The sequence below is a fragment of the Penicillium manginii genome (assembly GCF_028828005.1).
Source record: "Penicillium manginii strain IBT 31320 chromosome Unknown utg000002l:1.0-5564898.0:1.0-5567710.0, whole genome shotgun sequence".
In the NCBI taxonomy this organism is placed as follows: Eukaryota; Fungi; Ascomycota; class Eurotiomycetes; order Eurotiales; family Aspergillaceae; genus Penicillium; species Penicillium manginii.
Genome location: NW_026643103.1, coordinates 124,465 through 146,584, shown reverse-complemented (window position 1 = coordinate 146,584; position 22,120 = coordinate 124,465). Strand labels below are relative to the sequence as shown.

Here is a 22,120-nt window from a genome sequence, read left to right as displayed (position 1 = left end):
AAAGGCTCAAGGAGTATGCGGGAGCGGAGTGATGGGTGGAATTACCACATGATACTAGTGTAATATCGCTTCGATTAAGCTAGTAGTTCTACAGAATTTACTACGTTTACCCTCAAGCAAATTTAGCTCGATCTAAGGTTTATCAGAAACTGCTAAGAAGGTACCGTACCTAAGGCTGTGCCTACCCGGTTTACATGCCAGCCATCGCAGCGTTTGCTCACTGGCAGGGCACATGACCCGCTGAGTCAAGCTATTCCCGGGCTTAATATAGATAATTTTCAGGCAGTTTAATACTCACTATACTCTACTTATTCTCTCCTTCCAAACTTCGGTATCTGACCTCTCAGCAGAAACTATTGAGTTGCTGACTTCGTGGAAATTTACCGAATAGAACTGGACTGTCTTGGCAAATTCGAGTGGACTTAAGACAGGCTTGGCAGCACCCGCGGGGGGCCGACAATTTTTTTTCATCTGCTTATTTCTTTTTCCCGCATATGTGTCGATATAAAGCTCTTGCAACCAAACAGTGACAAGCGACAACTACAGCCAACGCACACAAATATGAATGAGCTTCAGATCAAACTTCTTAGTTTTCCTGATTGGGGATATGTTATCTATCGCACTACCTACACTGCTGAATCCAACACTACTTTCCCTCACGCTATAAGATATATCGAGGCGTGTGTAAAAGACGAGCTCTTCTATCCAGGCCCACAAAAGGCTCAACCAGGATACGATAATACTAGCCTTCGCCAAGTCTGGTCTAAATACCAGTCAACAATTATTGAAGATCCGACACAATTTGATGGAGTTTCTCTTGAGACAGTTCGCGCTCATTTTGAGACCTGGGTCGATAGCCAAGGAAAACGGGATAGGTTCAACAAATATCGAGTGTGTCTAATTGTTGACGAAGAAAGTCTCCAAACACTGAAAAATGCACCGGTGGAAAATGTTGGAGATGATGATGAAGAATTGCGAATTGTCATCGCTTTGGAGGCGTTTCCGATTATGGACTCGTTAGATACCTTCCCTGGATGGATGAAATGCTGGACACATGCACTGTGGTTTCTTTGGGAGAATATGGGAGATGGTGATGAAATGAGACGGTTATACGATAGTATCGATGACTCTCCCACTGAGGGCGTTTTTTGCGGATGATCGATTATGTCATAATGCTTTGTATCATAATTGCATTGGATACTACTAAGTACCTACCTAGATCACACGTGGTAGTAGGCTTCTTCGAATACACTACAGATTACTAGTATATGATTGGCTTGGTGTTAGTCCATTCTCGGCCTTACATTTTAGGCATTATACTGACTTAGCTACGTACCTAAAGCGGTTAGCGTTTATCTTTACTCTACTCAGAGTCAGCTTAGTTGCTTGCTTGAGCGAGGAAGGGTAATCGTGAAACAGTATGTAGAATGTGTGTATATGATGATATTGTTCTCGGAGGCTAAGTTTTTTTTAATTACTTCTTTAATTTAAATCTATCCTAAATTAATATTAAAAATAGGGTAAGTTAGGTCTATATACTTAGAGTAGGGTTTATTAGATTTAGAAGTAGAGTTTCAGTAGGTAGAGGAGAGTATTCTTAGTCTTAGATAGTTAAAAGAGAAGAATTAGAATTATAATAATAATCTAAGAAATAGGCTAAAGACTTATAACTAGGTAAGACTTTAGATAGTAATCGAAGAATAGGAAAATTAACTAATAGTATATATAAATAGTAACAGAGACTAATTCTTAAAGAAACTTTAAGAATAAAGGAAACACTATATTAAGTTATTTAACCTAGCTATCACATAAATCAGGCATAAATCGGTATCGAATCGGGCACGAACCCCTAGCGTAGCTAAGACAAGATCGGGTCACTACAGGGAATACAAAGAGAGTTAGTTACTTCTCACCGAAGCTCACCCTCTTTGACACAAGCCCCGTGATAACAAGGTTCTTTAGTTTGTAACTTCGAGCCGCTACTCTTAGACTTCGTAGAATAATCACAGACTATCTTAGCGTATCGATCGGATTCGGTTCGGGGTTTTAATTAGATAGAACAGTCCTAAGTAGCTGAAGCGTTGCGTAAGCAAAGCAAGCGCGCGTCTGTACAACCTCAGGTATTCAGGGAAAATGGGAATGAGAATGAAAATGGGGTGAGCTTAATACTATGTAAGGACTCAGATGCTCAGAAGGATAGCTGTAGTATTGAACGAAGGTATTAAGCTGAGAGAGAGAGAAGAGAGGAAGGAGAGAAGCTCCCATCGTAACTATCTACATGAGCGGCTGCCTGAGTCACGTACTTAGTCACGTGCCTCGGGCACCGAGGGCTTCGATCGTTACAATATAAGTGGATTGCACAACCGCGACATTGCCATGAATCTCAAAAATAATAACATTAAGTTTGCTAAAAACTTAGATGGGGAGCTATTTTGATGCTAGCAGTAGACTGTGGCACAGTTTTGGATTTGGTCTTGAGATGCTAACCAAAACCGAATCGATTTGGTGTGCAGTCTTGAGATTCTAACCAAAATCTAACCGCAATCTACTCGGCGGAATACCATGGACAGATAGATATTCGATATAAATATGTAAAAGTATTTAACATAGAGTCGGCAATTTGTTCGAATAAAAAGTAAAATCACTCATTGCTCCCTGAAGGAAGCCGTTTTTTGTCCTAAATGGATAGAACAGTGTGTGCCCTTCTCTGCAATCGTAGACCCCAAGTGCAATTCTACTCAGATTCCCTCAAAGATAATATCAGCGGATTCAGATTGCAAAAGAGGTTATCCGGGTCAAACTTTCTTTTAATGGAAAGTAGTCGATCGGCATTGACACCAAACATTTCTTTAGGCGTCTTACCGTCATCTAAATGACCAGATTAGCATACATTTACGCAATTCTGTCGACTTTTTATAAAAATTACCTTTCGTATATCCAACGAAGTTCGACACGAATGATGGATATTCGTTTTTTGTTCTCTCCATTTCATCCACGCACATCATTTGAATAGTCTCGCCCCAGGAAATGTATTCAGAATCGTTGGCGGAATTTTTCCACTGCAGAATCAATGCTCCGTTCAAACAGTCATCACGTCTAGGGAATGCGGTGTCTGTCACAGAGGTCTTGCAAATTCGCGTAGGATCGAAGAAATCAAGCTCGAGACAACTTTGACGTAGATCAGGTTCATTTTTTAATTTCGTTGTAATGGCCTCTAAGAGCGAGGAGGCAAACTCAGCTCTGAGTGGTGTAGACAACTGGACCCCTAGCAATTTTTTTGGACCTCCGGGAGGCACCAACGCGTTAAGTAGCGTATTTGCTTCCAAGTAAGGCTTCGCCTGCATACTTTCTTCGATGCAAGCTATGCTGAGCAGCATCTGGAAATGGTGCCTGCCTTCTTTTTCGGAACCGTTGAAGAATAATACAGTTGTGATGAGAGGTTCTTGATTATCAGGTGACAGTGAGAAAACGCATTGTGCTGCAGCTTTTCCATCCACATGGAAAAGAGCAGAATTGAGGGCCTGAACAACTTCTACAAGTTGATTTGGATGGTAAGTTATGGTACCATTCCACACCTCGTTATGTTGCGAATATCCTTGGAATACAAATTCGACCACGATGGCAAAGTTTTGACCAGCTCCGCGAAGAGCCCAGAAGAGGTCTGGATTTTCTGTCGCGGAAACATTCAGTATAGATCCATCGGATGTGATTACTTTCGCTTTAAGAAGATTGTCGGTTGCAAGTCCATACTGCGGAGTAAGATACCCATACCCCCCCGAAGCGTAAGCCCTCCTACTCCAGTTTGGCTGACTGTTCCTCCAACTACAGCTAGATCATGTATAGCAGCTGCCTCGTTTGCATCATTCCACAATGCCCCTCCCTCTACAGCCAACGTCTTTGTTTCAGGGAACACGGTCACTCGGTTGAGGCGGCAGAGATCAAGTAAAATACCCCCGTCAGTCGACGCGGAGGTGTCTGTTGAATGACCGCCACCTTTGACGGCAAAGTCGATTTGGTTTTTCTTTACGAAAATCACAGTTCTTGCTATGTGATCTGCCGTCTCTGGTATGATAACCACTCCCTTGCACAAGAATTAGCAACCACAAGCGAGGGTACTCCAAAGAAAGTCTGAAAATACCGGTGTTTGATTTCCAACACTGGACCACCTCTTGGTGCTCGTGCTAAATTCACAAGAGCCCTGTTTAAAAACGTTTGATCCGAGCTGCAGTTCTAGCTCCTGGATCTGAGCGAAAGAGATCTTTGACTGCATTTTTTCAGTTAAGTAGAAAAATTGTTTTGCGCAGCTTCTACTGAAACTCAAGGATTAATGATTGTGCCTGTTCGTACTCCGAAGTACATCGTCCTGAAGCTATATAAACATATTGATGTGTATGGCTGAGTTATACAATAACTTGGTGCACTCCGAGTCTGGGACCAATCCCATGACAGAGACTGTGTAATCCCTACAACTTCAAGTTGGAAGGTTCCAAGTTTCATACAAGGTTGTATGAACGCAATAGGCCGCTTTGAGCTCAATCGACAACAAGAAACGCCTACTATCAGGTTCAATTTTTAACTCGGTTACGTGTTTATGATGCTATAAACGTCATTTAAATTGTATTGATGACCTCTCGCAGCCAAAATAGAAATAATAAAATGCTTGATATGGCTGTAATGGGTCACCTGTCGCTACGACTTTGTACTTGAACGCATCATTACACCGTAGAATCAGAAAAGACCTGTCCGCGCTCCCTTGCAGAAAGGCAATATGCCTGTACACCGTAGCATCAGAAAAGGCCCGTCCGCGCTCCCTTGCAGAGAGGCAATATGCCTGTGTATTGTAATGTTGGTCTCTATATACTATGTGCATGGGACGGTGAGAAGCACTGTTGATTCTTGGCTGCGTATCTTTAGGGGGCGGTGTGTGGTGTATGTACTATGTAGGTGAGACTCGGACAGCGTTGACAGCAAGTATGCCTCGTCACGTGCGGGTTTGACACGGCAGGACTGCGCTTTGACTCGTCAGATTTAATTTGATTGATTCTTCATGCGCTTCGCGGCCTAGTGTACGGCTGCATGCAGCAAGTATATGTATACTGAATTAAGCTGCACGCATATCCAGCTTGCCGACGATTTGCAACCAAGTTGCCGGGACCACGTTTTGACCCTTGGCACCCACAGAATGCATCAAAGCGTGATTTTCCTAGCAATGGTAATTTTGTTGGAGATGGAGAGCAAATAGGAGATATAATCAAGTCTGGAGTAATATTTGCCACTTACACATAACTCATATTGGCACTTGACAAATTACTTAATCATCTACTATTTCAGGCAATTTGGTGTACTTTCCGCGATATCTATGTAATAGAGAACTATCCCAGTTCGTACCGACATTTGGTAACCAGTTTACTAAATTCCTTAACTAGTTAGATCATGTATTAATATTCATAAATTAGGTGGAAAATACGATTTATCAAAAGGCAACCGAAAATATCTATATTCTGACAAAAGAAGCTGGCTGCCTTTGATCAGCAATTTGCAGCCCAAAGAAACCTTATATCAATGCACTTACCTTTCATCATTTCATCATTTTCTGCATGTTTCCTTGTTTTACGTGATATCCAAAACCCTGTTATGCACAGTCTCCGTTGAGTAGCAATGCGTCGAGGCAAGTTATTTTCCCTTTTTGCTTTTGACTGCGAAACCCTAAAAACCCTAAAGCTATTATAGTCCCCAAAGGTGCTAAACTTTCCCTTGCATTCGACTGTCGAAATAGTCTCTTCTGACAAAAGAAATGGCTTTATGGCAATTGAGAGAATTTCTATATTCATATTTAGGCCTTCTTTATTGTAATTACAGATTTGGAAATATCTTAAAATTCTAGAAAATCGGTAATGTAAAAATCAAAATTTGCGTGTTCGTTCAACTTCAGGGCTTAAAACTCTCAGTAACCTCATAATTTCACCTCCAGACTCAGTTTGACATGGAAATAATACAATTTAAAGACTAAAGTCACCTCTGTTTATCCAATAATCCACAAATCTCCGTAAGAGGTCTGCATCAAGTGTCTTATACCTGATGTCGGGGCGGTCGCTCAAGGCCCGAGTAGTATTTTTTGCATCGTAGATAGGATTGTACGTGCCGGTTTGAATGCGACTATTATTTCCCAGGACCGATTCCTGTAGAAGTGGCACCATAGACTCCAAAGGATTTCCTGGGGAAGACTTTATCTTCTCGACCCAGTCATTGTAAGGTACTTGCTCCACCGAGAACCCAGCCTCATTGATAATTTCGCATGTTCGTTCCATGCTTACCGACTGTGTAGGGTCTGTCGAAACCAAATGGTAAGATCGGCCTAGGTTATCCATCTTGGATGCTATGTGCAGTATGGCAGAACATACATAGTCCACTGTGACCCACTCCAGGCGCTGGCTAGGGAGATATGGAAAGTTTCCACATCGAATGCAACCCACAATCATGCGAGCAAAGAAATCGTCAGGATTGCCGATAGCTCGAGAGCGATCCCCAATGATAAACCCTGGCCGATGAATGACAACTGGAAGCCCACGCGCCCTGGATCTTTGAATCATCTCTTCCACTACCCACTGACTTTGAGAATAACCCATGTCGTAAGGCAATGATCCAGCGTGTCTTGATAGTGGTTCATCTTCAAAAACGCGTTCAGTCTTGTTGATGAAGCCAGTGACGTTCCACACATCAATAGATGAGACGTACTGGAGGGACTTTCGTCGACCCTGTACCGCAAGTCGTATTATGTTCTTTGTTCCGATGACGTTGGGCTCATAATGGGCTTCGTATGGTTCACACCAATTGACACGAGCCCCAACATGAAACACAACACTTGCCCAATTAGCGAGCCAGTAGAAATTGTCCCTTCCAATTCCCAGATCATCATCTGCAAGCTCGCCATCGAGAACAATGACCTTCTCCATCATTTCTGAACAATTTTCCCACAATTCATACTTTTCGAGAGTCTGTCGAATACGGTCCTTCGCAGTCATGCTCCCACGATGTCTGGCAAGGCAAGCAACTTGTTTCACACAGGGCATCGCCAAAAGGGAACTCAACAAGTAAGCACCCAGGAAACCAGTTGCTCCAGTCAGAAAAATACGACCCTCCCCTTCCGATATCCAATCAGCAGGAGCTGCAATCTCGTCAGCCAAATGGGAATCACGCTCCCACTTCAGCACCTGCGAGTGAGAATCGGGAGTCTCGAGGAGAAACATTGAGTAAAGCTGGAAGGTTCTTGAGTAAAGGTTTTTCATGGAGTTGAGCCATTGTTATCGAAACACCCGTGTGGTGCAAGATTTCTCCAAGGAACCGAGCAGCCTGGAGGGAACTCAACCCAAGAGAGAACACATTGTCGTCGGGACGGATATGCGAGACACCAAGATAGCTTTTGATTTTTGATTGCAACCATTTTACGTTATCTCCACCGGTTGGTTCGGTCTGGGATTCTTCGCTAGAACGTGTCTCCACGTTGTGATTTTGAGTCTGCCCTCCCTCTGCCAATGCCTTTCGATCAACTTTGCCAGCCGGCGTAAGGGGAAATTCCTTCCGGATATCGATAGTATCAGGAATCATATAGGGCGGGAGTTGCTCTTTGGCCCATTGAATGATTTGGTTCTTTTCGCATCCACGACTGGCATCCTCAGGAATCACGTATGCAGTCAAAAGATCAGAAGTCTCAGACGTGCTTTGGATGACGGTGCATGAGAAAACCTGTGGGTGTTTCTCTAGGGTACTTTCAATATCCCCGAGCTCAATTCGATTTCCATCTCGTTTGATCTGATTGTCTGTTCGGCCAATATAATCCAGAAGGCCGGTGGAATCTCTCCACTGGCCAAGGTCACCTGTTCGATAAACACGAAATGATTCACCAGGTTCCCCGCCCAGGTCGCCGCTATCTAAGTAGATGAATTTTTCGTTTGACTCATCAGGCATATTTAAATAGCCACTTGAAAGCTGAGGCCCGGAGACACATATTTCTCCTAGCTCTTTTATGGCGGTGACAGGCTTCATTTCTTCGTCCAAAAGATGTATTTTGGTGTGTCCAACTGGCCTGCCAATGCTAATATCATCAAATTCACACTCCTCCAAATCAATGAGATGAATCGTGACATAGATGGTCGCTTCTGTGGGTCCGTATATATTCCACAAATGCTCTGGCGAACCCCCTTCAAGGACTTTCTTTACAGCCGCGGCATTCGCTCGCTCGCCCCCTAGAAAAACGTTTCGCTGGCCCGAAAACGTGTCTGGCATGACATGTGCAATAACATTGAAAATAGCAGCCGGAACGACCATCGCTGTTACTTTATTCTTGTCCAGGAAACCTTTGAGGGCGAGTGGGTCGGTAGCAATGAGTTTGGGAACTTTTACCACTGCGGCCCCGCGAAGAAGAGGCATCCAAACTTCTAGGAGCGATAGGTCAAATCCAGGGTTAATGAATGCGGTCATTCGATCTGTGTCATTGAGAGTCGGTCCAGGAAAGTAGTTGATTGCATGGAGAATACTAGCGGCGCGAATCTCGATCGGCTTTGGCTTCCCTGTTGACCCAGACGTGAAAAGAATATGGCTGCGATGTCCTTCTGGACACCCAGCCTGCACGTGTATTTCTTTACACTTCCCTATATTGCCCTCCTGCTCCAGGATTTCTTCCACGGTCAGGACCTTGGAATCCGTAAATTGCTTGGCGAGGTCTCGATTAGTGACCACAAGATGAAGGTCAATATCACGAAGCATATCCGAGACACGCTTTGCGGGCATGTCCGGATGAATAGGCACGACGGTTCCTCCAGCTCGCAAGATGGCGACTTGTGAAATACTCTGCTGTATTCCCGGATGAAGGAAAACACAAACAGGCTCTTCATTTGCGAAATCCTGCGCTTTAAGAGCCTGGACTAGGAGATCCGCTTTTTTGATAAGGTTTTCGTAGCTGATTTCACGATCATCTTCAATCACAGCGATTGACTGAGGAGCCTCATTGGCAACTTGCACTAGGATACTCTCCATTTTGTAAGAAAGGAGGTAGTTTATAATACTAAAGTATTTGAGGTAAAAAGAGTTTTGATAATATCGAGCTCAATAGTAATAGATTGATATCTTTCGTTGTAGAGAACTTGGATGATATTGATGATTGTTATTTATATTCGAACATATTATTATGAGCCAAGCTCTATAAATCTGGTATTTCGTACGTTTTCTACTTCATACTACGCACTGTATTCTTCTGTGCATGATTTTGAGGGATATGCCGTCATTTCGCAGCCCCAAGCGTCTGTAGAACATCATATTGCCATCGCTACCTTGGAAGGCAAAAACTTTTCCTTGAGAAAGAAATACTTGATCCATCAACAAGACGACGCGTAATCTTGTATTACATCAGGTTCAGCAAGAAGAGTAGTGCTTGCACACCGCTCTTCCTAGAATCGATCTGAGAGCTCGTGGGAAGCACTCAATAGCGTGGCGATTACCAGTTAGAGAATGCAATGCATTAGCCTTAACATATTGCATCCTCTAACTGGGAGGAGAACCTTGAATCAGCACACCCACATGCCATTACATTTCGTGCTTTAAATTTCTGTGTCACTTTCGGGTACAATATCCCGGGGATATTGTACCCGGAAAACTTGCAGGAAGTGCGAGGCTTCTAGGTACGACTTCTAGCAGGATATCCATCCACGGGTGTAACATTCACTTATCAAGATGGTATAAATAGACTCTTTCCAAGGTTAGGTAATTATATTTCCAAGATACTATTCGTTTTAAGTCCCAATAGAGATGCATTCCTAGAATTGCTAACTAAATTGCGTGAATGATATTGCGATCCCCAAGCTGTCTTATCACCTTCTACCTTCAACGTCGATCATACCCTCGACCTGTTTCTAATCCTTTACCGGAATCCAGGTGGATTCTTCCTTGAGAGGTTGACGTAGGATAAAGCTTTGCTCTTCGTACTTGGTAGTAAGGGATGAGCCAGAAGGTTCGAAGTTCAACGTCGATCATATCCTCGACCTGTTTCTAGTCCTTTATCGGCCTATGAAGCCACCTATTATTACTTCTAGTTTCTTGAAAATGTCATCATGATGATTTTTAGGGTTCTATTTACCCTGAAAATTTCTCAGAATCAAGGATTTCTCGTTTAGATTTCCTGAACAGTACCTCAATTCATGCTTCGGTATTATGATACAACCTCACATCGGATGGTAGCCGGTAACTGGTAACCGGAGAAATGACTCTACATACTAGGACTTTACCTAATGTGAATATTATGACGCGTTTTTATTTACGATGATGCATCACTAAAAGCTTATGAATAATGAAAACATCCTCATTCGCGTTATAAAAGGCGTTCTGGATTACCATCAGGACGGGCAAGGTATTCAGGATTAAAGCTTTGCTCTGAATATAACTTCGTCTTTCAGAAGTGATTGTACGTTTCACAAATACTCTTTCCATCTGCCGTGCATTTATACATTTTGATACTGATTATACTGATTAAACTAGATTCATTCTTCTAAAACAGTTTTCTCTACATAAGCCATTGCTTCCCATTTATCCTTTACAGCTACGCAACCCAAAAATGCACCAAGGACAACTTCTTTCTCAGCGTCTGCTGGCCAGCATGAGGAACCTGAAACAGAGCAAGGGGAATATTATTTCTCCACCCAAACCGAGCCAATTCGAGGGAATGGTTGATTTTGGGTCTAACGACACGCTTTCTCTCACAACTTCTGGAGCTCTAACAGAAGCCTTCTTGAGCGAACTGAAGAAAAACCCCGGTTTCAAGGTTGGGAGCACGTCCAGCCGTATCTTTGAAGGCGGGAGTAAATATTTGGATGATCTAGAGAAAGACCTGGCTCAGATTCATAGGGCTGAATCAGCCCTATTTTTCGGCTCTGGATTCGACGCCAATGTTGCGCTTTGGTCGACAATTCCACGGGAAGGAGACTTCATACTCCACGACAAGTACGTGCACGCAAGCATTCACGATGGTATGCGACGAGGGAAAGCAACTACATATTCGTTTCCCCATAACGACTGTTATGGCTTTCGCCGCCGCCTCCAAAGCTTGGTCGATGAACATCAAGACGTGGCTGAAGGCAAGGTATTTGTTTTTGTGGCTCTGGAGTCTTGGTATAGCATGGATGGCGATGCTGCTCCGGTTGAAGAACTTCTTAGCATTGCCAAGGGAGTACTCCCTCACCAAAATGCCGTTTTTGTGATTGATGAAGCGCATTCCAGCGGCCTCCTGGGTCCAAGAGGAGCTGGATTTGTGACACAGCTGGGGCTCGAAGAAGACTTTCATATCCGTGTACACACCTGTGGCAAAGCTCTGAGTTCCACAGGAGGTAACTCAGCCTTTCCCCAGACCTTCATTTTCATTGTATCTGACTTTCTGCATAGCGGTCATATTGGCCAGCTCGGTTGTTAGATCAGCCCTCCTCAGCTACGCACGGAACTTGATATTCTCTACAGCTCCTTCATTTGTGACATTGGCAGCTGTAAGAGCAGGATATAACCTGATTACAAGTGAAGAAGGCGAAAAGGTGCGTGCTTCCATTTCCCATTGCCACATATTTTATCTAATGAAAATCAAAGCGTCGCCAACAGCTCCAGAAAAACATCCGTCTATTTTATGATAACCTAGTAGGTGATTCTGAATGGGCAAAAATCAAGCGTGAGGAAATTATTACTCTGCCCACGGAGAGAACCCAAAAGCATAAGGCCGTCCAGTCACCAATTATAGCCCTTGTGACACTGCCAGGCAAGGCGAATGACCTGGCAGAATATGTCCGACAAGCTAAATTCTGGATCAACGTCGCGCAGCATCCAATTGTGCCCAAAGCACTGGAGCGGGTCAGAATCTGCATACACGCTCACAACTCAGTTAAAGAGATCAAAGGCTTGACACGAAAAATCCTGGAGTGGGCTAAGTCTCAGCATCAGCATCAGCCGCCTTCGAGCCTCTCGTGGAGCCAGCAAAGGTCAAAACAGGCTGTTACATTGGTCGGTGCAGGAACTCAGGGTACTCGACTAGCTTATATGGTTTGTCCCTTTGCTCATTGATGTTTCTTCAACAGCAACTGATATAGGTTTCTCTTCAGTGGTCAAAGCTTGGAACAACCGTCTATCTACTCGATGAGAAATCGGACAAACCAAAAAAAGCGCTCAATGATGTCGTCGAGCTTCGATTTAAAAGTTTGTCATCGGAGAAGTGGGGAACTATACTAACTGGCTCCTTTGACATGATTAAGACGGCTTTAGAGTCTTCGTGGTTGGTCATTGAAGTAGGAACTTGTGTATTCCCTACATTGAGTGCTGCTAACTTTTTAAGTGTGTTCCTGAAAATCTCGAGAAGAAGCGAGCGGTACTGCAAGAGCTCGATAGCCATGCAAGCCTCGAAACCATTATAACCTCTAACTCAAGTAGCTTCACCATCGCCGATATACTAAATGACTCGGAAATTGTTGACAGAGGTCGGTTTGCTAATCTTCATTCATGTAAGTTATGAGAACCATCACATAGAATCCACTGCATAATTCCGTTTATTAACAGGGGCCGTTTAATAGACTGGCCTCCAGAAACAAGAGGTTGGTGCTTAATGAGAAATCAAATTGTTCATCACTAAAATTCAGCAGTGGTCGAGATTATGGGATCGGAAAACACTCATCCTGAGATAATAACCAAGCTCATTCAGGAAACGAGAGCCCACGGCTTCGACCCTTTTCATGTTCGTCACCAATCTACTGGGTTTATTTTCAACAGGTTAGTATCGATTTTAGCGCCAAATAAATCGTTTGCAATCATGCAGAGCTAATCAGAAATCAGAATCTGGGCAGCAATCAAGCGCGAATCACTTGCTGTATTGCAGGAAGATGTGGCTTCTGTTGAGGAAATTGATTCCATTTACAAAGCAATAACCGGATGTCGTAAAGGACCCTTCGAGCAAATGGATATTGCCGGGTTGGACGTCATATATGATGTTGAAGATCACTATACGGCCGTTAAAACACAGCTACCGGTGGGTCCTAGAGATCTTCTTCACCGCATGGTCTTATCTGGAAAACTTGGGGTGAAATCCCGCAGCGGATTTTATAGTTACGAAGAAGAGAAGCAAGATCCGCAGTAGGCAACCTGCTCTATGATGCCTCTGGCGGAACTTCACTCCGGCCCTCTCAGGTTATTCAAGGAGTCGATAAGCCACTCTTATACATACAGTACACACATCAATATTGGTTTCCATGATTTTCAAAGCGGTCCTCTTCGTACATTTATTTCTATTTACTCTACTTCAGAATCTTCAGCAAAGCAAAGAGAATTGAATGATGGCTAGAGATCGGAACTCGAGATCCAACAGGAACATTAATTTTCTCGACTGATGAATCCCCGTTTTGACTATTTCGCATTTATATTTATTATATTGACAATCTGTTAATGCATGAAGAATCAAAATATAAAATTTACCTTATGATAACTTGAGAGCCACGAGAGACTTTGCGAGATATAAAAGGTCTACTTGAAGAGGTACTTGGGACTCAGGGATACTATATAAACAACATACATATTCGGGATAGACTCGGAGTTATGGTGTCGTAACACACCGCATCGGCATGATACAGACTCTCGAGAGCGTTCAACAGCTCTCATTCACCTTCAATCGATCATCTGATTATATTGGACATGTTCAGTACTAGCCAGTATCTCAATTCCTCATCCTGACAGTCATAACTAGGCCTAGACTGCGGCACTAACCGCAAAGACCGCGGTTAACCTAAAACCTAACCAAAACCGCAAAATTTTTCCGGTTTGGTCTTGGTCTTCAAATGAAAACCGCTGCAGTTTTGCGGTAAACCGTGGTCTTGTAAACTATATAAACATGCTTAGCCTCGTGACCTGCTGGGTAGATAGATTTTTATATAGTTTTTTTGATAATTTTGTTGTTTTAGTTATATATAAGAGCTCTGACTAATTTTTAGACGAAGAGTTATCTCTAGGATATACGGAATACAGAAACTACAGAATAAAGAAATTAGATAGAAGAACAAATTAAGAAATATAATCTAATAATATTTAAGCTATAAAGGTGCTAGTTGGAACCCCTCTGGTATTTTAGACTTCTTATAAATCTGTATTACTTGCTGTGTATCTTTATATTCTATTTAATTATCCTATAAGCTAGTACTTCTAGAATATGTTTATTTTTGTGTCTCTTCTGATAGTTTCTATCTATCTTTCTCCTCCTTCTTCTTCTCCTTTCTTTTTCTCCTTCTCTCCTTTCTTCTCTTTAATATTACTAATTAGATCTCATACTAGAAGAGGGGTTATTAATCCTCTATTTTAGTTAATTATTACTGTCTTACCTTCTAGTATAACCTTTTTTATAAAGTTAATCTCTCTCTTTTTAACCTTAAACTTTATAGTATATAATTATAGTATTAACTCCTTGATAGTATTATTATTATGGTAACCCTATCTATAGTAATAAGTATCTTAAGTATAGTTAAAAAGATACTTAATATCTATACTACTTATAGGATTTAAAAGAATATCCTAGACTAGTATAGTTAGTACTAGAAACTTTTTTTAATATTTCTTCTAGAATAAATAGGACTATTATAAAATAAGACCTAGATAAAATTAATATCTAAGATAGGTAGATAGATAATTAGACTTATCATTTATAAGATATTAAACTAGTTTATTATTATTCTCCTTCTCTACTAGTATTTCTACTATATAAAATAAAGTCTATAAGTTATATAGTATCTTAATTTTCTTAATACTCTTAGAGTTCTACTAGATATTAGAGGATAATTCTTTAGCTTAATCTGTGAGTCCTACAAGCATCAGGGGATGTCTGAATAGCTTCACCGATTGCCAAAAGAGGAAGTTATATTGGAATATTGGTCTTGAGCTTAGTAATCACAAGATGAGATGAAAGAGATCAATAAGAATGATGATCAAGATAGGTCTGCTGGGGGGTGCAGGCCCTTTTTATGTTAAATTTCCTGGGCGGTAAGCCACAGTAGACTAGACCTGATTAGGCCTTAGGCAGAATATTATTCATCAGCGGTGTTCGACATTTCTGTGCTCTCGTCTTCGGATGTTGATGTCTCGGAAGCTTCAAAGTCGCTAGGCTCTTCATCCTCGAGAGGTCTAAACTGGCTATCCATGATGGGTTGGTTTTTTTGGTTCTGCTGTGATAGCTGACTTATAAGTACTCCTGACATATATTGTGGGCAACCTGCTCGCGCCCTTATAGATCTGAAGTGAACTTCAATCTACAATAGCTTTCTACAAAGCGAACCCTGCCTTATAATTGGGTGTAGAGTTGCGACACCTCTTCATCACCGCCCTGGTGATTTTTGAGGCCACCGCCCTCTCCGCCACCACCATCACCCTCGCCTGAATTTCCCTTGTCTGGATTTGCCGGGCTGATCTTGTCCATTCTGGAAATTTAAAGCTCATTATTCAAGTTTACTGGCTCTATACAATTTGCCAACTCACGCGAGGCTACTAGCACGAAGAGTTTCCCGTTTTTCAACTACTTACTTCGGGGTATTACCCTTGGTGAAAGCCTAATACGTGTAGTATCACGCACTGCTATTGAATTAGCTTTTCTAAACGCATTTTGTGGGTACATTTGTTTATTTCTCTACTATACGTGTTCAAATTCCAAAAAATACTATCTGATTTCGACACGGGCTTGATGTCAGGAATTATTTTAAATGAGGACCTATTGCTGCTGGTGGCTAGCCTACACTCTACCTCATTCTTAGTACTGTGGGTGGTGAAATGATCTGCTACTCCGGGGGTTATTGTCTCGTTTTTGGTTAGGATTGGCTCAAGTTTGATACAAAATGTAACTGCAAGTTGGCCGTCACAATGTATATCTGTTGTCCCTCCCAATTACCCTCTTTATTGTGCTTTGTGGTGACTGAAATCCCCTGAAACAGACGAGCCTAGCTGGATTTTAGCCACTTCACTTACTCGTATACCAATAGGGCTTTGCGTGCCTAATAACGAGAATGTTCTGCTGCTGAAAGCCCAGCTGGCAGTAAACCTCAGGTATTTGATATTTCCACTTGACCAAGAGTTCCAGGTCCCCAGCCCTGATAGTATCGAGCTGTTAGTTTTAATCTCGGGATATATATACATCAATATACATATATATACTTACAAAAATGTCAAGGAGATTCTTTAAATGTTCAGAGCCAAACACCATTTGCCGATTTCGCAATGGAATCCCCCGGTAAATTAGACTGCTCGAGCCGGCCGGCAAAGCGAAAGCGTCAATCTTCACTGAGAGAGCAAGATACCCAACCGGACTTTCAATGTGATATGAGTAAACTTAATTTCTTGACACGATGCAAGCAAAAGGTGAAGCCATTCTCAGCTTTTACAGTACTTTAGCTTACACTTTCTTCAGACAATTGGAATCTGCAAGAACTACTCTCTCACAGGGGAATTGAAACAGATCCTACAAAGCACTCCTCAAAACGCTCTGATGGCCCTTAGCATGCTTGATCTCTACCTCTGTCTATGGGAGTTTTATGTAATAGACTCCGCCCAGAGGATCCGTCTGGAAGATGAGCATCGCCTGTTGCAAGACTCCAAAGACTGGCTACTGCGCCAGAATGAACAACTGGTTAAAAACTGCAATTGCCAAGCTCTATTGCTTTGGGATCGTCAACAGGCCTTTCGAAATATGCATGAGGGTCTGGCCGCAATTATTCGTGGAAGTGAACGAAGTCCTTATCAGCCAGGAGATCTACCGTAAAACACAGCGACGATAGCGGCAGCCTTTTCTTATTTTTGGTCGCAGATTATCTAGTGATTCATATTTAACTTAGTGATTGTTGAGTTTATACAATCTTCGACAATTTTGATGCACGCTTCTGTCGCCCATAAACATACTCCCTACTAGCCAAAGACTCTTAAGATAAGGCATGCCAATCGAAGCTAAATCAAAGGCATCTTTGTATCAAGACTTGCGTAGGTTTAAGAAGCGGCTGCGAGCACAATCACAGCCATTCAACTAGATAGTTTTGCCCCTTTACGTTGTGTCATCTCCAAGCTTCCAAGGCGGACTTGAGATCGCTCAGGGACGATATCATTGGAACTTTCTCATACTGTATGCTACTCACCAAAAATACTTCCACACCCAATTTCGATTGTTTGTTCGAATATTTGATTTCTCCATACTATTGGCAGTCACAAACACAATACGTTAATGAAAACACCTCCAACCTCTCTTTTCAACCCCTTTACCCAGCTTATACATTGGGTGAATTGAAATTGAATCTTATTATGTATCACTTCGAAGGTATGATATGCAAAACCATACATTCACTCTCTCACGTCTCAACGGAACCGAGATTTTAGTAACTCCAACTGTTAGTTTGACAACAGATTCAAGTGTCCATTATACAATAAAGTGAAGCTCTGTCATCAATAAAGATTCCGCTGTCAGGTAGGCCTATGCCAACTTTTATTCATGGTAAACAATTTTTCACAATAAAATGAGGTAATAGGCCATTTCTATAGCATGCCAAATGAGATCCCGCCTGTGCCTCTCTTTTTAAGGTAACCTCGAAAAAAAAATGCACTATATGAGCATCATACAAGTAGACCTCGCTAGTTTATACCCTCATCTCAGCTCTAGCTACTTGGTTCCGATGGCCACCGTACGACCAGGAATAGTAGGGTCCGAGGTCCAAATCTAGAAGTCGTGGGCCGTAGCCAAAGTGGAGTCGAACCATTTTCCTCACCGTTCAACACATGTTGGGACTCGTACACACTATCCAGCAGAGAATTAGATTTAAATTGCCTACCAAGTGAGAAAGACACAAGATCCAAGAGCAAAGACAATACACTTACCACGGCTATAGTACCCAGCCGGTAATCAAGATACTAGAGTATCTCCTCTTTAATATTGAGCGATCCCTAGTAGTAACGAACGCACATTCCAACTTCGCCCGCCTCACCGTATCCTCGAAAAATACGGAAACTCAAAATCTGCTCTTCAATTAGTGGGCAGCTTATATTATCTTCACGAAACACTTATATCATATCTACCAAACCAAGGATAATCCTTATCTAAAAGCTATTATCTCCAGCTCTTCCACTACTCAGGATACTCTAGGATATCATCAGTTTTATAATATAGGACGAGTAATAGTACTACTAGTTATAAGAGAGCGGTAAGCTTACTAAATACGCTTTCGTACTCCTACAAAATATATAGTTTTTATACTATTACTTCCCGCCGAACACTGGCGTTTACTAGTATTTCAATTAGGGACAAAACACAGAGGAGACTAATATCTTCTACTATAAATAATACTATACTATACTAGTTCAGATAGGTTAGTTGGCCATAGGGGCTAAGGATTATTACTAGTTAGTATACTAGACTGCTCGAAATAGTACAATAAAGTACTGTCGTTAAACTAGACTATAGACAGACTAGTATACAGATTATCTTCTTAGGGTACTTATCTTCCTAGTCATAAATAGCTATATAGAATATAGGGAGTTAGAAGAACACCTGAGTATTGTTATAGGGTATCTAGAGCTATAGGTATTAACCAGAGCTAATAGACTAGTCAGGTAAGACTAGGATATTAAGTAAAAGTAAACTATTAGAAGTACTCAAGATAACTTCATACTGATTGCCTTTCTAAGGTCTCTATATAAGAAAGAAGCTAATACAGGCTATAAGACTAAATACTGACTATAGAAGGATAGCCCTAAGTAGATACTAATAGCTAGAACCTTTTCTCTTAGCTAAGTAATATATAATAGTACCAACTATAATTACTATCAGGAGATAGTAGATAGATAAGATTACTTATAGGTAGTATTATCAGATTAGTGCCTAGGTTATAAATACTATTAGAATAAGTGTACCTACAGCCTAGAATATTAGTTTAGGGTATAGTAGATTATTATAGATAGAAACTTATAATAAGTAGAAGAATATACTATAGAGTAGCTAGGAGAGATAACCTATAAGATAAGGCTATAAGTGACCTATAGATAATTGAGTGTATCAGAAACAGATAGCTAATCTATTAATAAATCTATATAAGAGCCTATTAATCTAAGAGTATTAGATTAGCAGGAAAGCTAAAGTTAAACCTAGTATATAATAGTATTATATAGATTATAGTAAGGCTACTAGCTCTTTACTATATAATTACCAAAGAATTAGCTCCTAAGGTTAATACTATAATATTTGTGGTAAATAAGATAGAGACTATAATAGCCTGATAAAATATTACTATGTCTAGCTAGTTAAACATGTATAGTATGGAGATAAATAAAAAATACTTCTATTGTTAGGGTAGGTAGATGTAAAGTAAGTACCACAGATTTCTATTATATTTACTTTATATCTATAGCCAGATATATCTACTAATAGTATATAATAGCCAGATAGAAATTAGTAGTATACTATATACTGTATAAAGCTTAGATTTTAAGTAATAGAAAAGCTAACTATATACCACTAATAAAGTCATAGATATGATAAAAGAGATTTATATACCTAGAAGAGTAGTTTAGGTTATCTATACTTAAAGAATCCTTATTATAGCCCAATATTATTGTTATATCTTTAAAACTATATATTTACTTAACGTATTAATAATTTGAATACTATCGTATAGGTACTATAATCTTTTAGCTTCTTATATTATAATTATAGACTATAATTATTTGCTCTTTCAGTTAGTATACCAACTATTCAGTATTTATAATTATCCTGTATTAATCTACCTTATAGAATTGGTTCCCTAACTTAAGCTAATTCTATAATTATCCTTAAGATCTTACTAGGATTCTATATTTTGATAGTCACCAGACTAAATACTATTTATATAATCACCAGAGCTAATTTACTCTCTTAGAGTTTGATTTTATCCTTTAAGCACCCAAATATATTCCTATATTCTTTGTATTTACTCTTTTAGCTCACTATTTTACTACTATAGGTAAATCTTAAATATATTAGTATTAAAATAAAGTTAAGAGATCTCGAGATAGGCTTAATTAAAGATAGAATTAATATCCAACTTAGTTTATAATAAAACTTCAGATATTCGAATATTAGTAATTAGTTACTCAGGCTAGCAGAATAATAACTTACTTTAGTAATAGACTTATATCTATACTAATAGATAGTAAATTCTTTAGTTTTATCTTTAGCTTATTTTACTTTAGGACTATTATAGAAATCTAAGTTAGAGAGTCTTAAAGCTTAATAGTTTTAGATAATAAAATTAATATAAAAGACAAACTTAAAGAAATAGAATTTGATAATTAAGTAGTATAGTTTCTAAAGAATATCTACTAGCTATTTATAACCTTAATTATATTAATCTATATAGACCTACTAAGTACCATATAATATTTATAGTAGAATTTATACCCCTAGAAGCTCTTACTACAGTTCCTAGGGCTATTGAATACCGTTCCTAGGACCTATTATATTAGTTCCTAGGGACAAACTAGTCCTAGGAGCATTATAGGCTATTCCTAGGACTATAGTATAGACTCCTAGGAAGACTTCTAATAGCCCCTAGGAGCTATAGAATATCTCCTAGGGGTATTTTTGGACCTAGGAGATAGAAGTTTTATATAGAATCCTCCTATATCTTTTTACTTCTAGGAAGTAGCTCCTTCACTCTAGGAATATAATACTACTATATTCTATAAGAGACTACACAATTAGCTTTTTACCCTTACAATCTATCTAAAAAAGATATCTAGTATTACTAGTTTACTACACCTAATTCTTTCAGAACTAGTACTAAATTTCTCCTTACAAAACCTTTAGTTTAATATCATTATAGAGGCACTATACTCTCGAGATAATACTAAAGAATCACCCCTAATAATTATGTCTCTTATCTATCTTCACTACTAGTTAACATCTTCCATCACCCAATCTGATAACCAATCTCCAAAATTTAGCTCCTAAATCACAATCAGTTTAATATTATCGTATTTCAATAGGGTAACATAAATATACTGGACTCAGGGGCTATAATACTTATTACTTTAACAGAGACAATTTAATTATACCAGAGAATATCTAAAGCCTCCAGAAAGGGTTATATTAGAAGGCTAGTTTAAGGTATAGGCAGCTTATAGTATTATTCGTTATAGTTAGTACTGATTTCTCTTAGTAGATTCCAAGGGTGTATTAAAGTACTATACTAACACTTTAGGCTTAAGTAAATCTATCAGTAGCTATCTGAGATACAAAGATATAAAATATTTTGTAGATATAGTATACAGGAGAGTAGTAGCTAGATACTTATATACATCACCAGTTCGTTACTCTCCGCCTTACTTTTAATTAACGTTTTTATCCACATCATATCGCGAATCTTTCGTAAGTATTTATTGTATTCTCGGTAGACCCTATAGTTCCTAGTAGCCAGTACTTTACTCCTAGGAACTAAGCTTAGTAGTACAGTATAGTTACATCAACTTAGAGATTATATTACCTAATTAAAATAAATATAATTCAACTTTTACCTATATAATAGATACTGCTCACTTCTCTATTTTATTCTACTTCCTATTTATAATAGATTTTTTAGTTATTATAGATACTATTCCCGCCACCTATATATTCCTTATAAGTCTTATTCAGGTTATCCAATCCTACTATACTTACTCCCAGTACAAAGTATATTAAAGGGCTAACTTAGCCTTATCCATATCTCTGTGTATCACACTCACTATTCTTATATTACTAAGGTAGAGCAAAGCAGGTATATATTAGATACTAATTCTATCTGATATAGTAGTAGTATTCCCTCTAGTATAGATAGTAAGTTAAGAAATAGAATCTACCCTAAAGCTTTATACTGTTCAATAATCACAGAGCCCAACTTATACTTAGTAGTATCTTTATATACATTTCTTCTAGTGTTGTATCTACAGTATACTATAGCAAATTATTACTCTCTATACTCTACTCGCTATATACTCAGGCTTGGCTAAATTTACCGCTACAGTCACTAGCACCTTTCTTGCTCTATAGCTCCATTTAGCAGTACTATTTCTTCTCTTTACAGAT

General features: G+C 39.9%; 6 protein-coding genes across 6 annotated transcripts; 3 read left to right on the top strand and 3 right to left on the bottom strand.

The window, feature by feature from the left end:
- Positions 1–561: 561 nt before the first annotated feature.
- N7533_001334 (uncharacterized protein) lies at positions 562–1,158 on the top strand (the record flags this gene model as incomplete). Its single annotated transcript, XM_057097984.1, has 1 exon — positions 562–1,158. One exon carries the CDS (start codon positions 562–564, stop codon positions 1,156–1,158), a length of 597 nt encoding a protein of 198 aa, XP_056963120.1.
- A 1,576-nt stretch (positions 1,159–2,734) lies between these two features.
- N7533_001333 (FAD-binding oxidoreductase) lies at positions 2,735–4,270 on the bottom strand (the record flags this gene model as incomplete). Its single annotated transcript, XM_057097983.1, has 4 exons — positions 2,735–2,868; positions 2,927–3,718; positions 3,772–4,081; positions 4,139–4,270. 4 exons carry the CDS (start codon positions 4,268–4,270, stop codon positions 2,735–2,737), a joined length of 1,368 nt encoding a protein of 455 aa, XP_056963119.1.
- A 1,729-nt stretch (positions 4,271–5,999) lies between these two features.
- On the bottom strand, positions 6,000–9,033 carry N7533_001332 (Male sterility NAD-binding; the record flags this gene model as incomplete). Its single annotated transcript, XM_057097982.1, has 2 exons — positions 6,000–7,266; positions 7,343–9,033. 2 exons carry the CDS (start codon positions 9,031–9,033, stop codon positions 6,000–6,002), a joined length of 2,958 nt encoding a protein of 985 aa, XP_056963118.1.
- Positions 9,034–10,603: 1,570 nt separating this feature from the next.
- On the top strand, positions 10,604–13,153 carry N7533_001331 (uncharacterized protein; the record flags this gene model as incomplete). Its single annotated transcript, XM_057097981.1, has 7 exons — positions 10,604–11,372; positions 11,428–11,570; positions 11,623–12,069; positions 12,129–12,311; positions 12,359–12,524; positions 12,663–12,789; positions 12,853–13,153. 7 exons carry the CDS (start codon positions 10,604–10,606, stop codon positions 13,151–13,153), a joined length of 2,136 nt encoding a protein of 711 aa, XP_056963117.1.
- Positions 13,154–15,083: 1,930 nt separating this feature from the next.
- On the bottom strand, positions 15,084–15,472 carry N7533_001330 (uncharacterized protein; the record flags this gene model as incomplete). The annotated part of the gene is made up of 2 exons (XM_057097980.1): positions 15,084–15,185; positions 15,365–15,472. The coding sequence occupies 2 exons, from the start codon at positions 15,470–15,472 to the stop codon at positions 15,084–15,086; spliced, it is 210 nt and encodes a 69-aa protein (XP_056963116.1).
- A 791-nt stretch (positions 15,473–16,263) lies between these two features.
- On the top strand, positions 16,264–16,804 carry N7533_001329 (uncharacterized protein; the record flags this gene model as incomplete). The annotated part of the gene is made up of 2 exons (XM_057097979.1): positions 16,264–16,404; positions 16,454–16,804. The coding sequence occupies 2 exons, from the start codon at positions 16,264–16,266 to the stop codon at positions 16,802–16,804; spliced, it is 492 nt and encodes a 163-aa protein (XP_056963115.1).
- Positions 16,805–22,120: the final 5,316 nt, after the last annotated feature.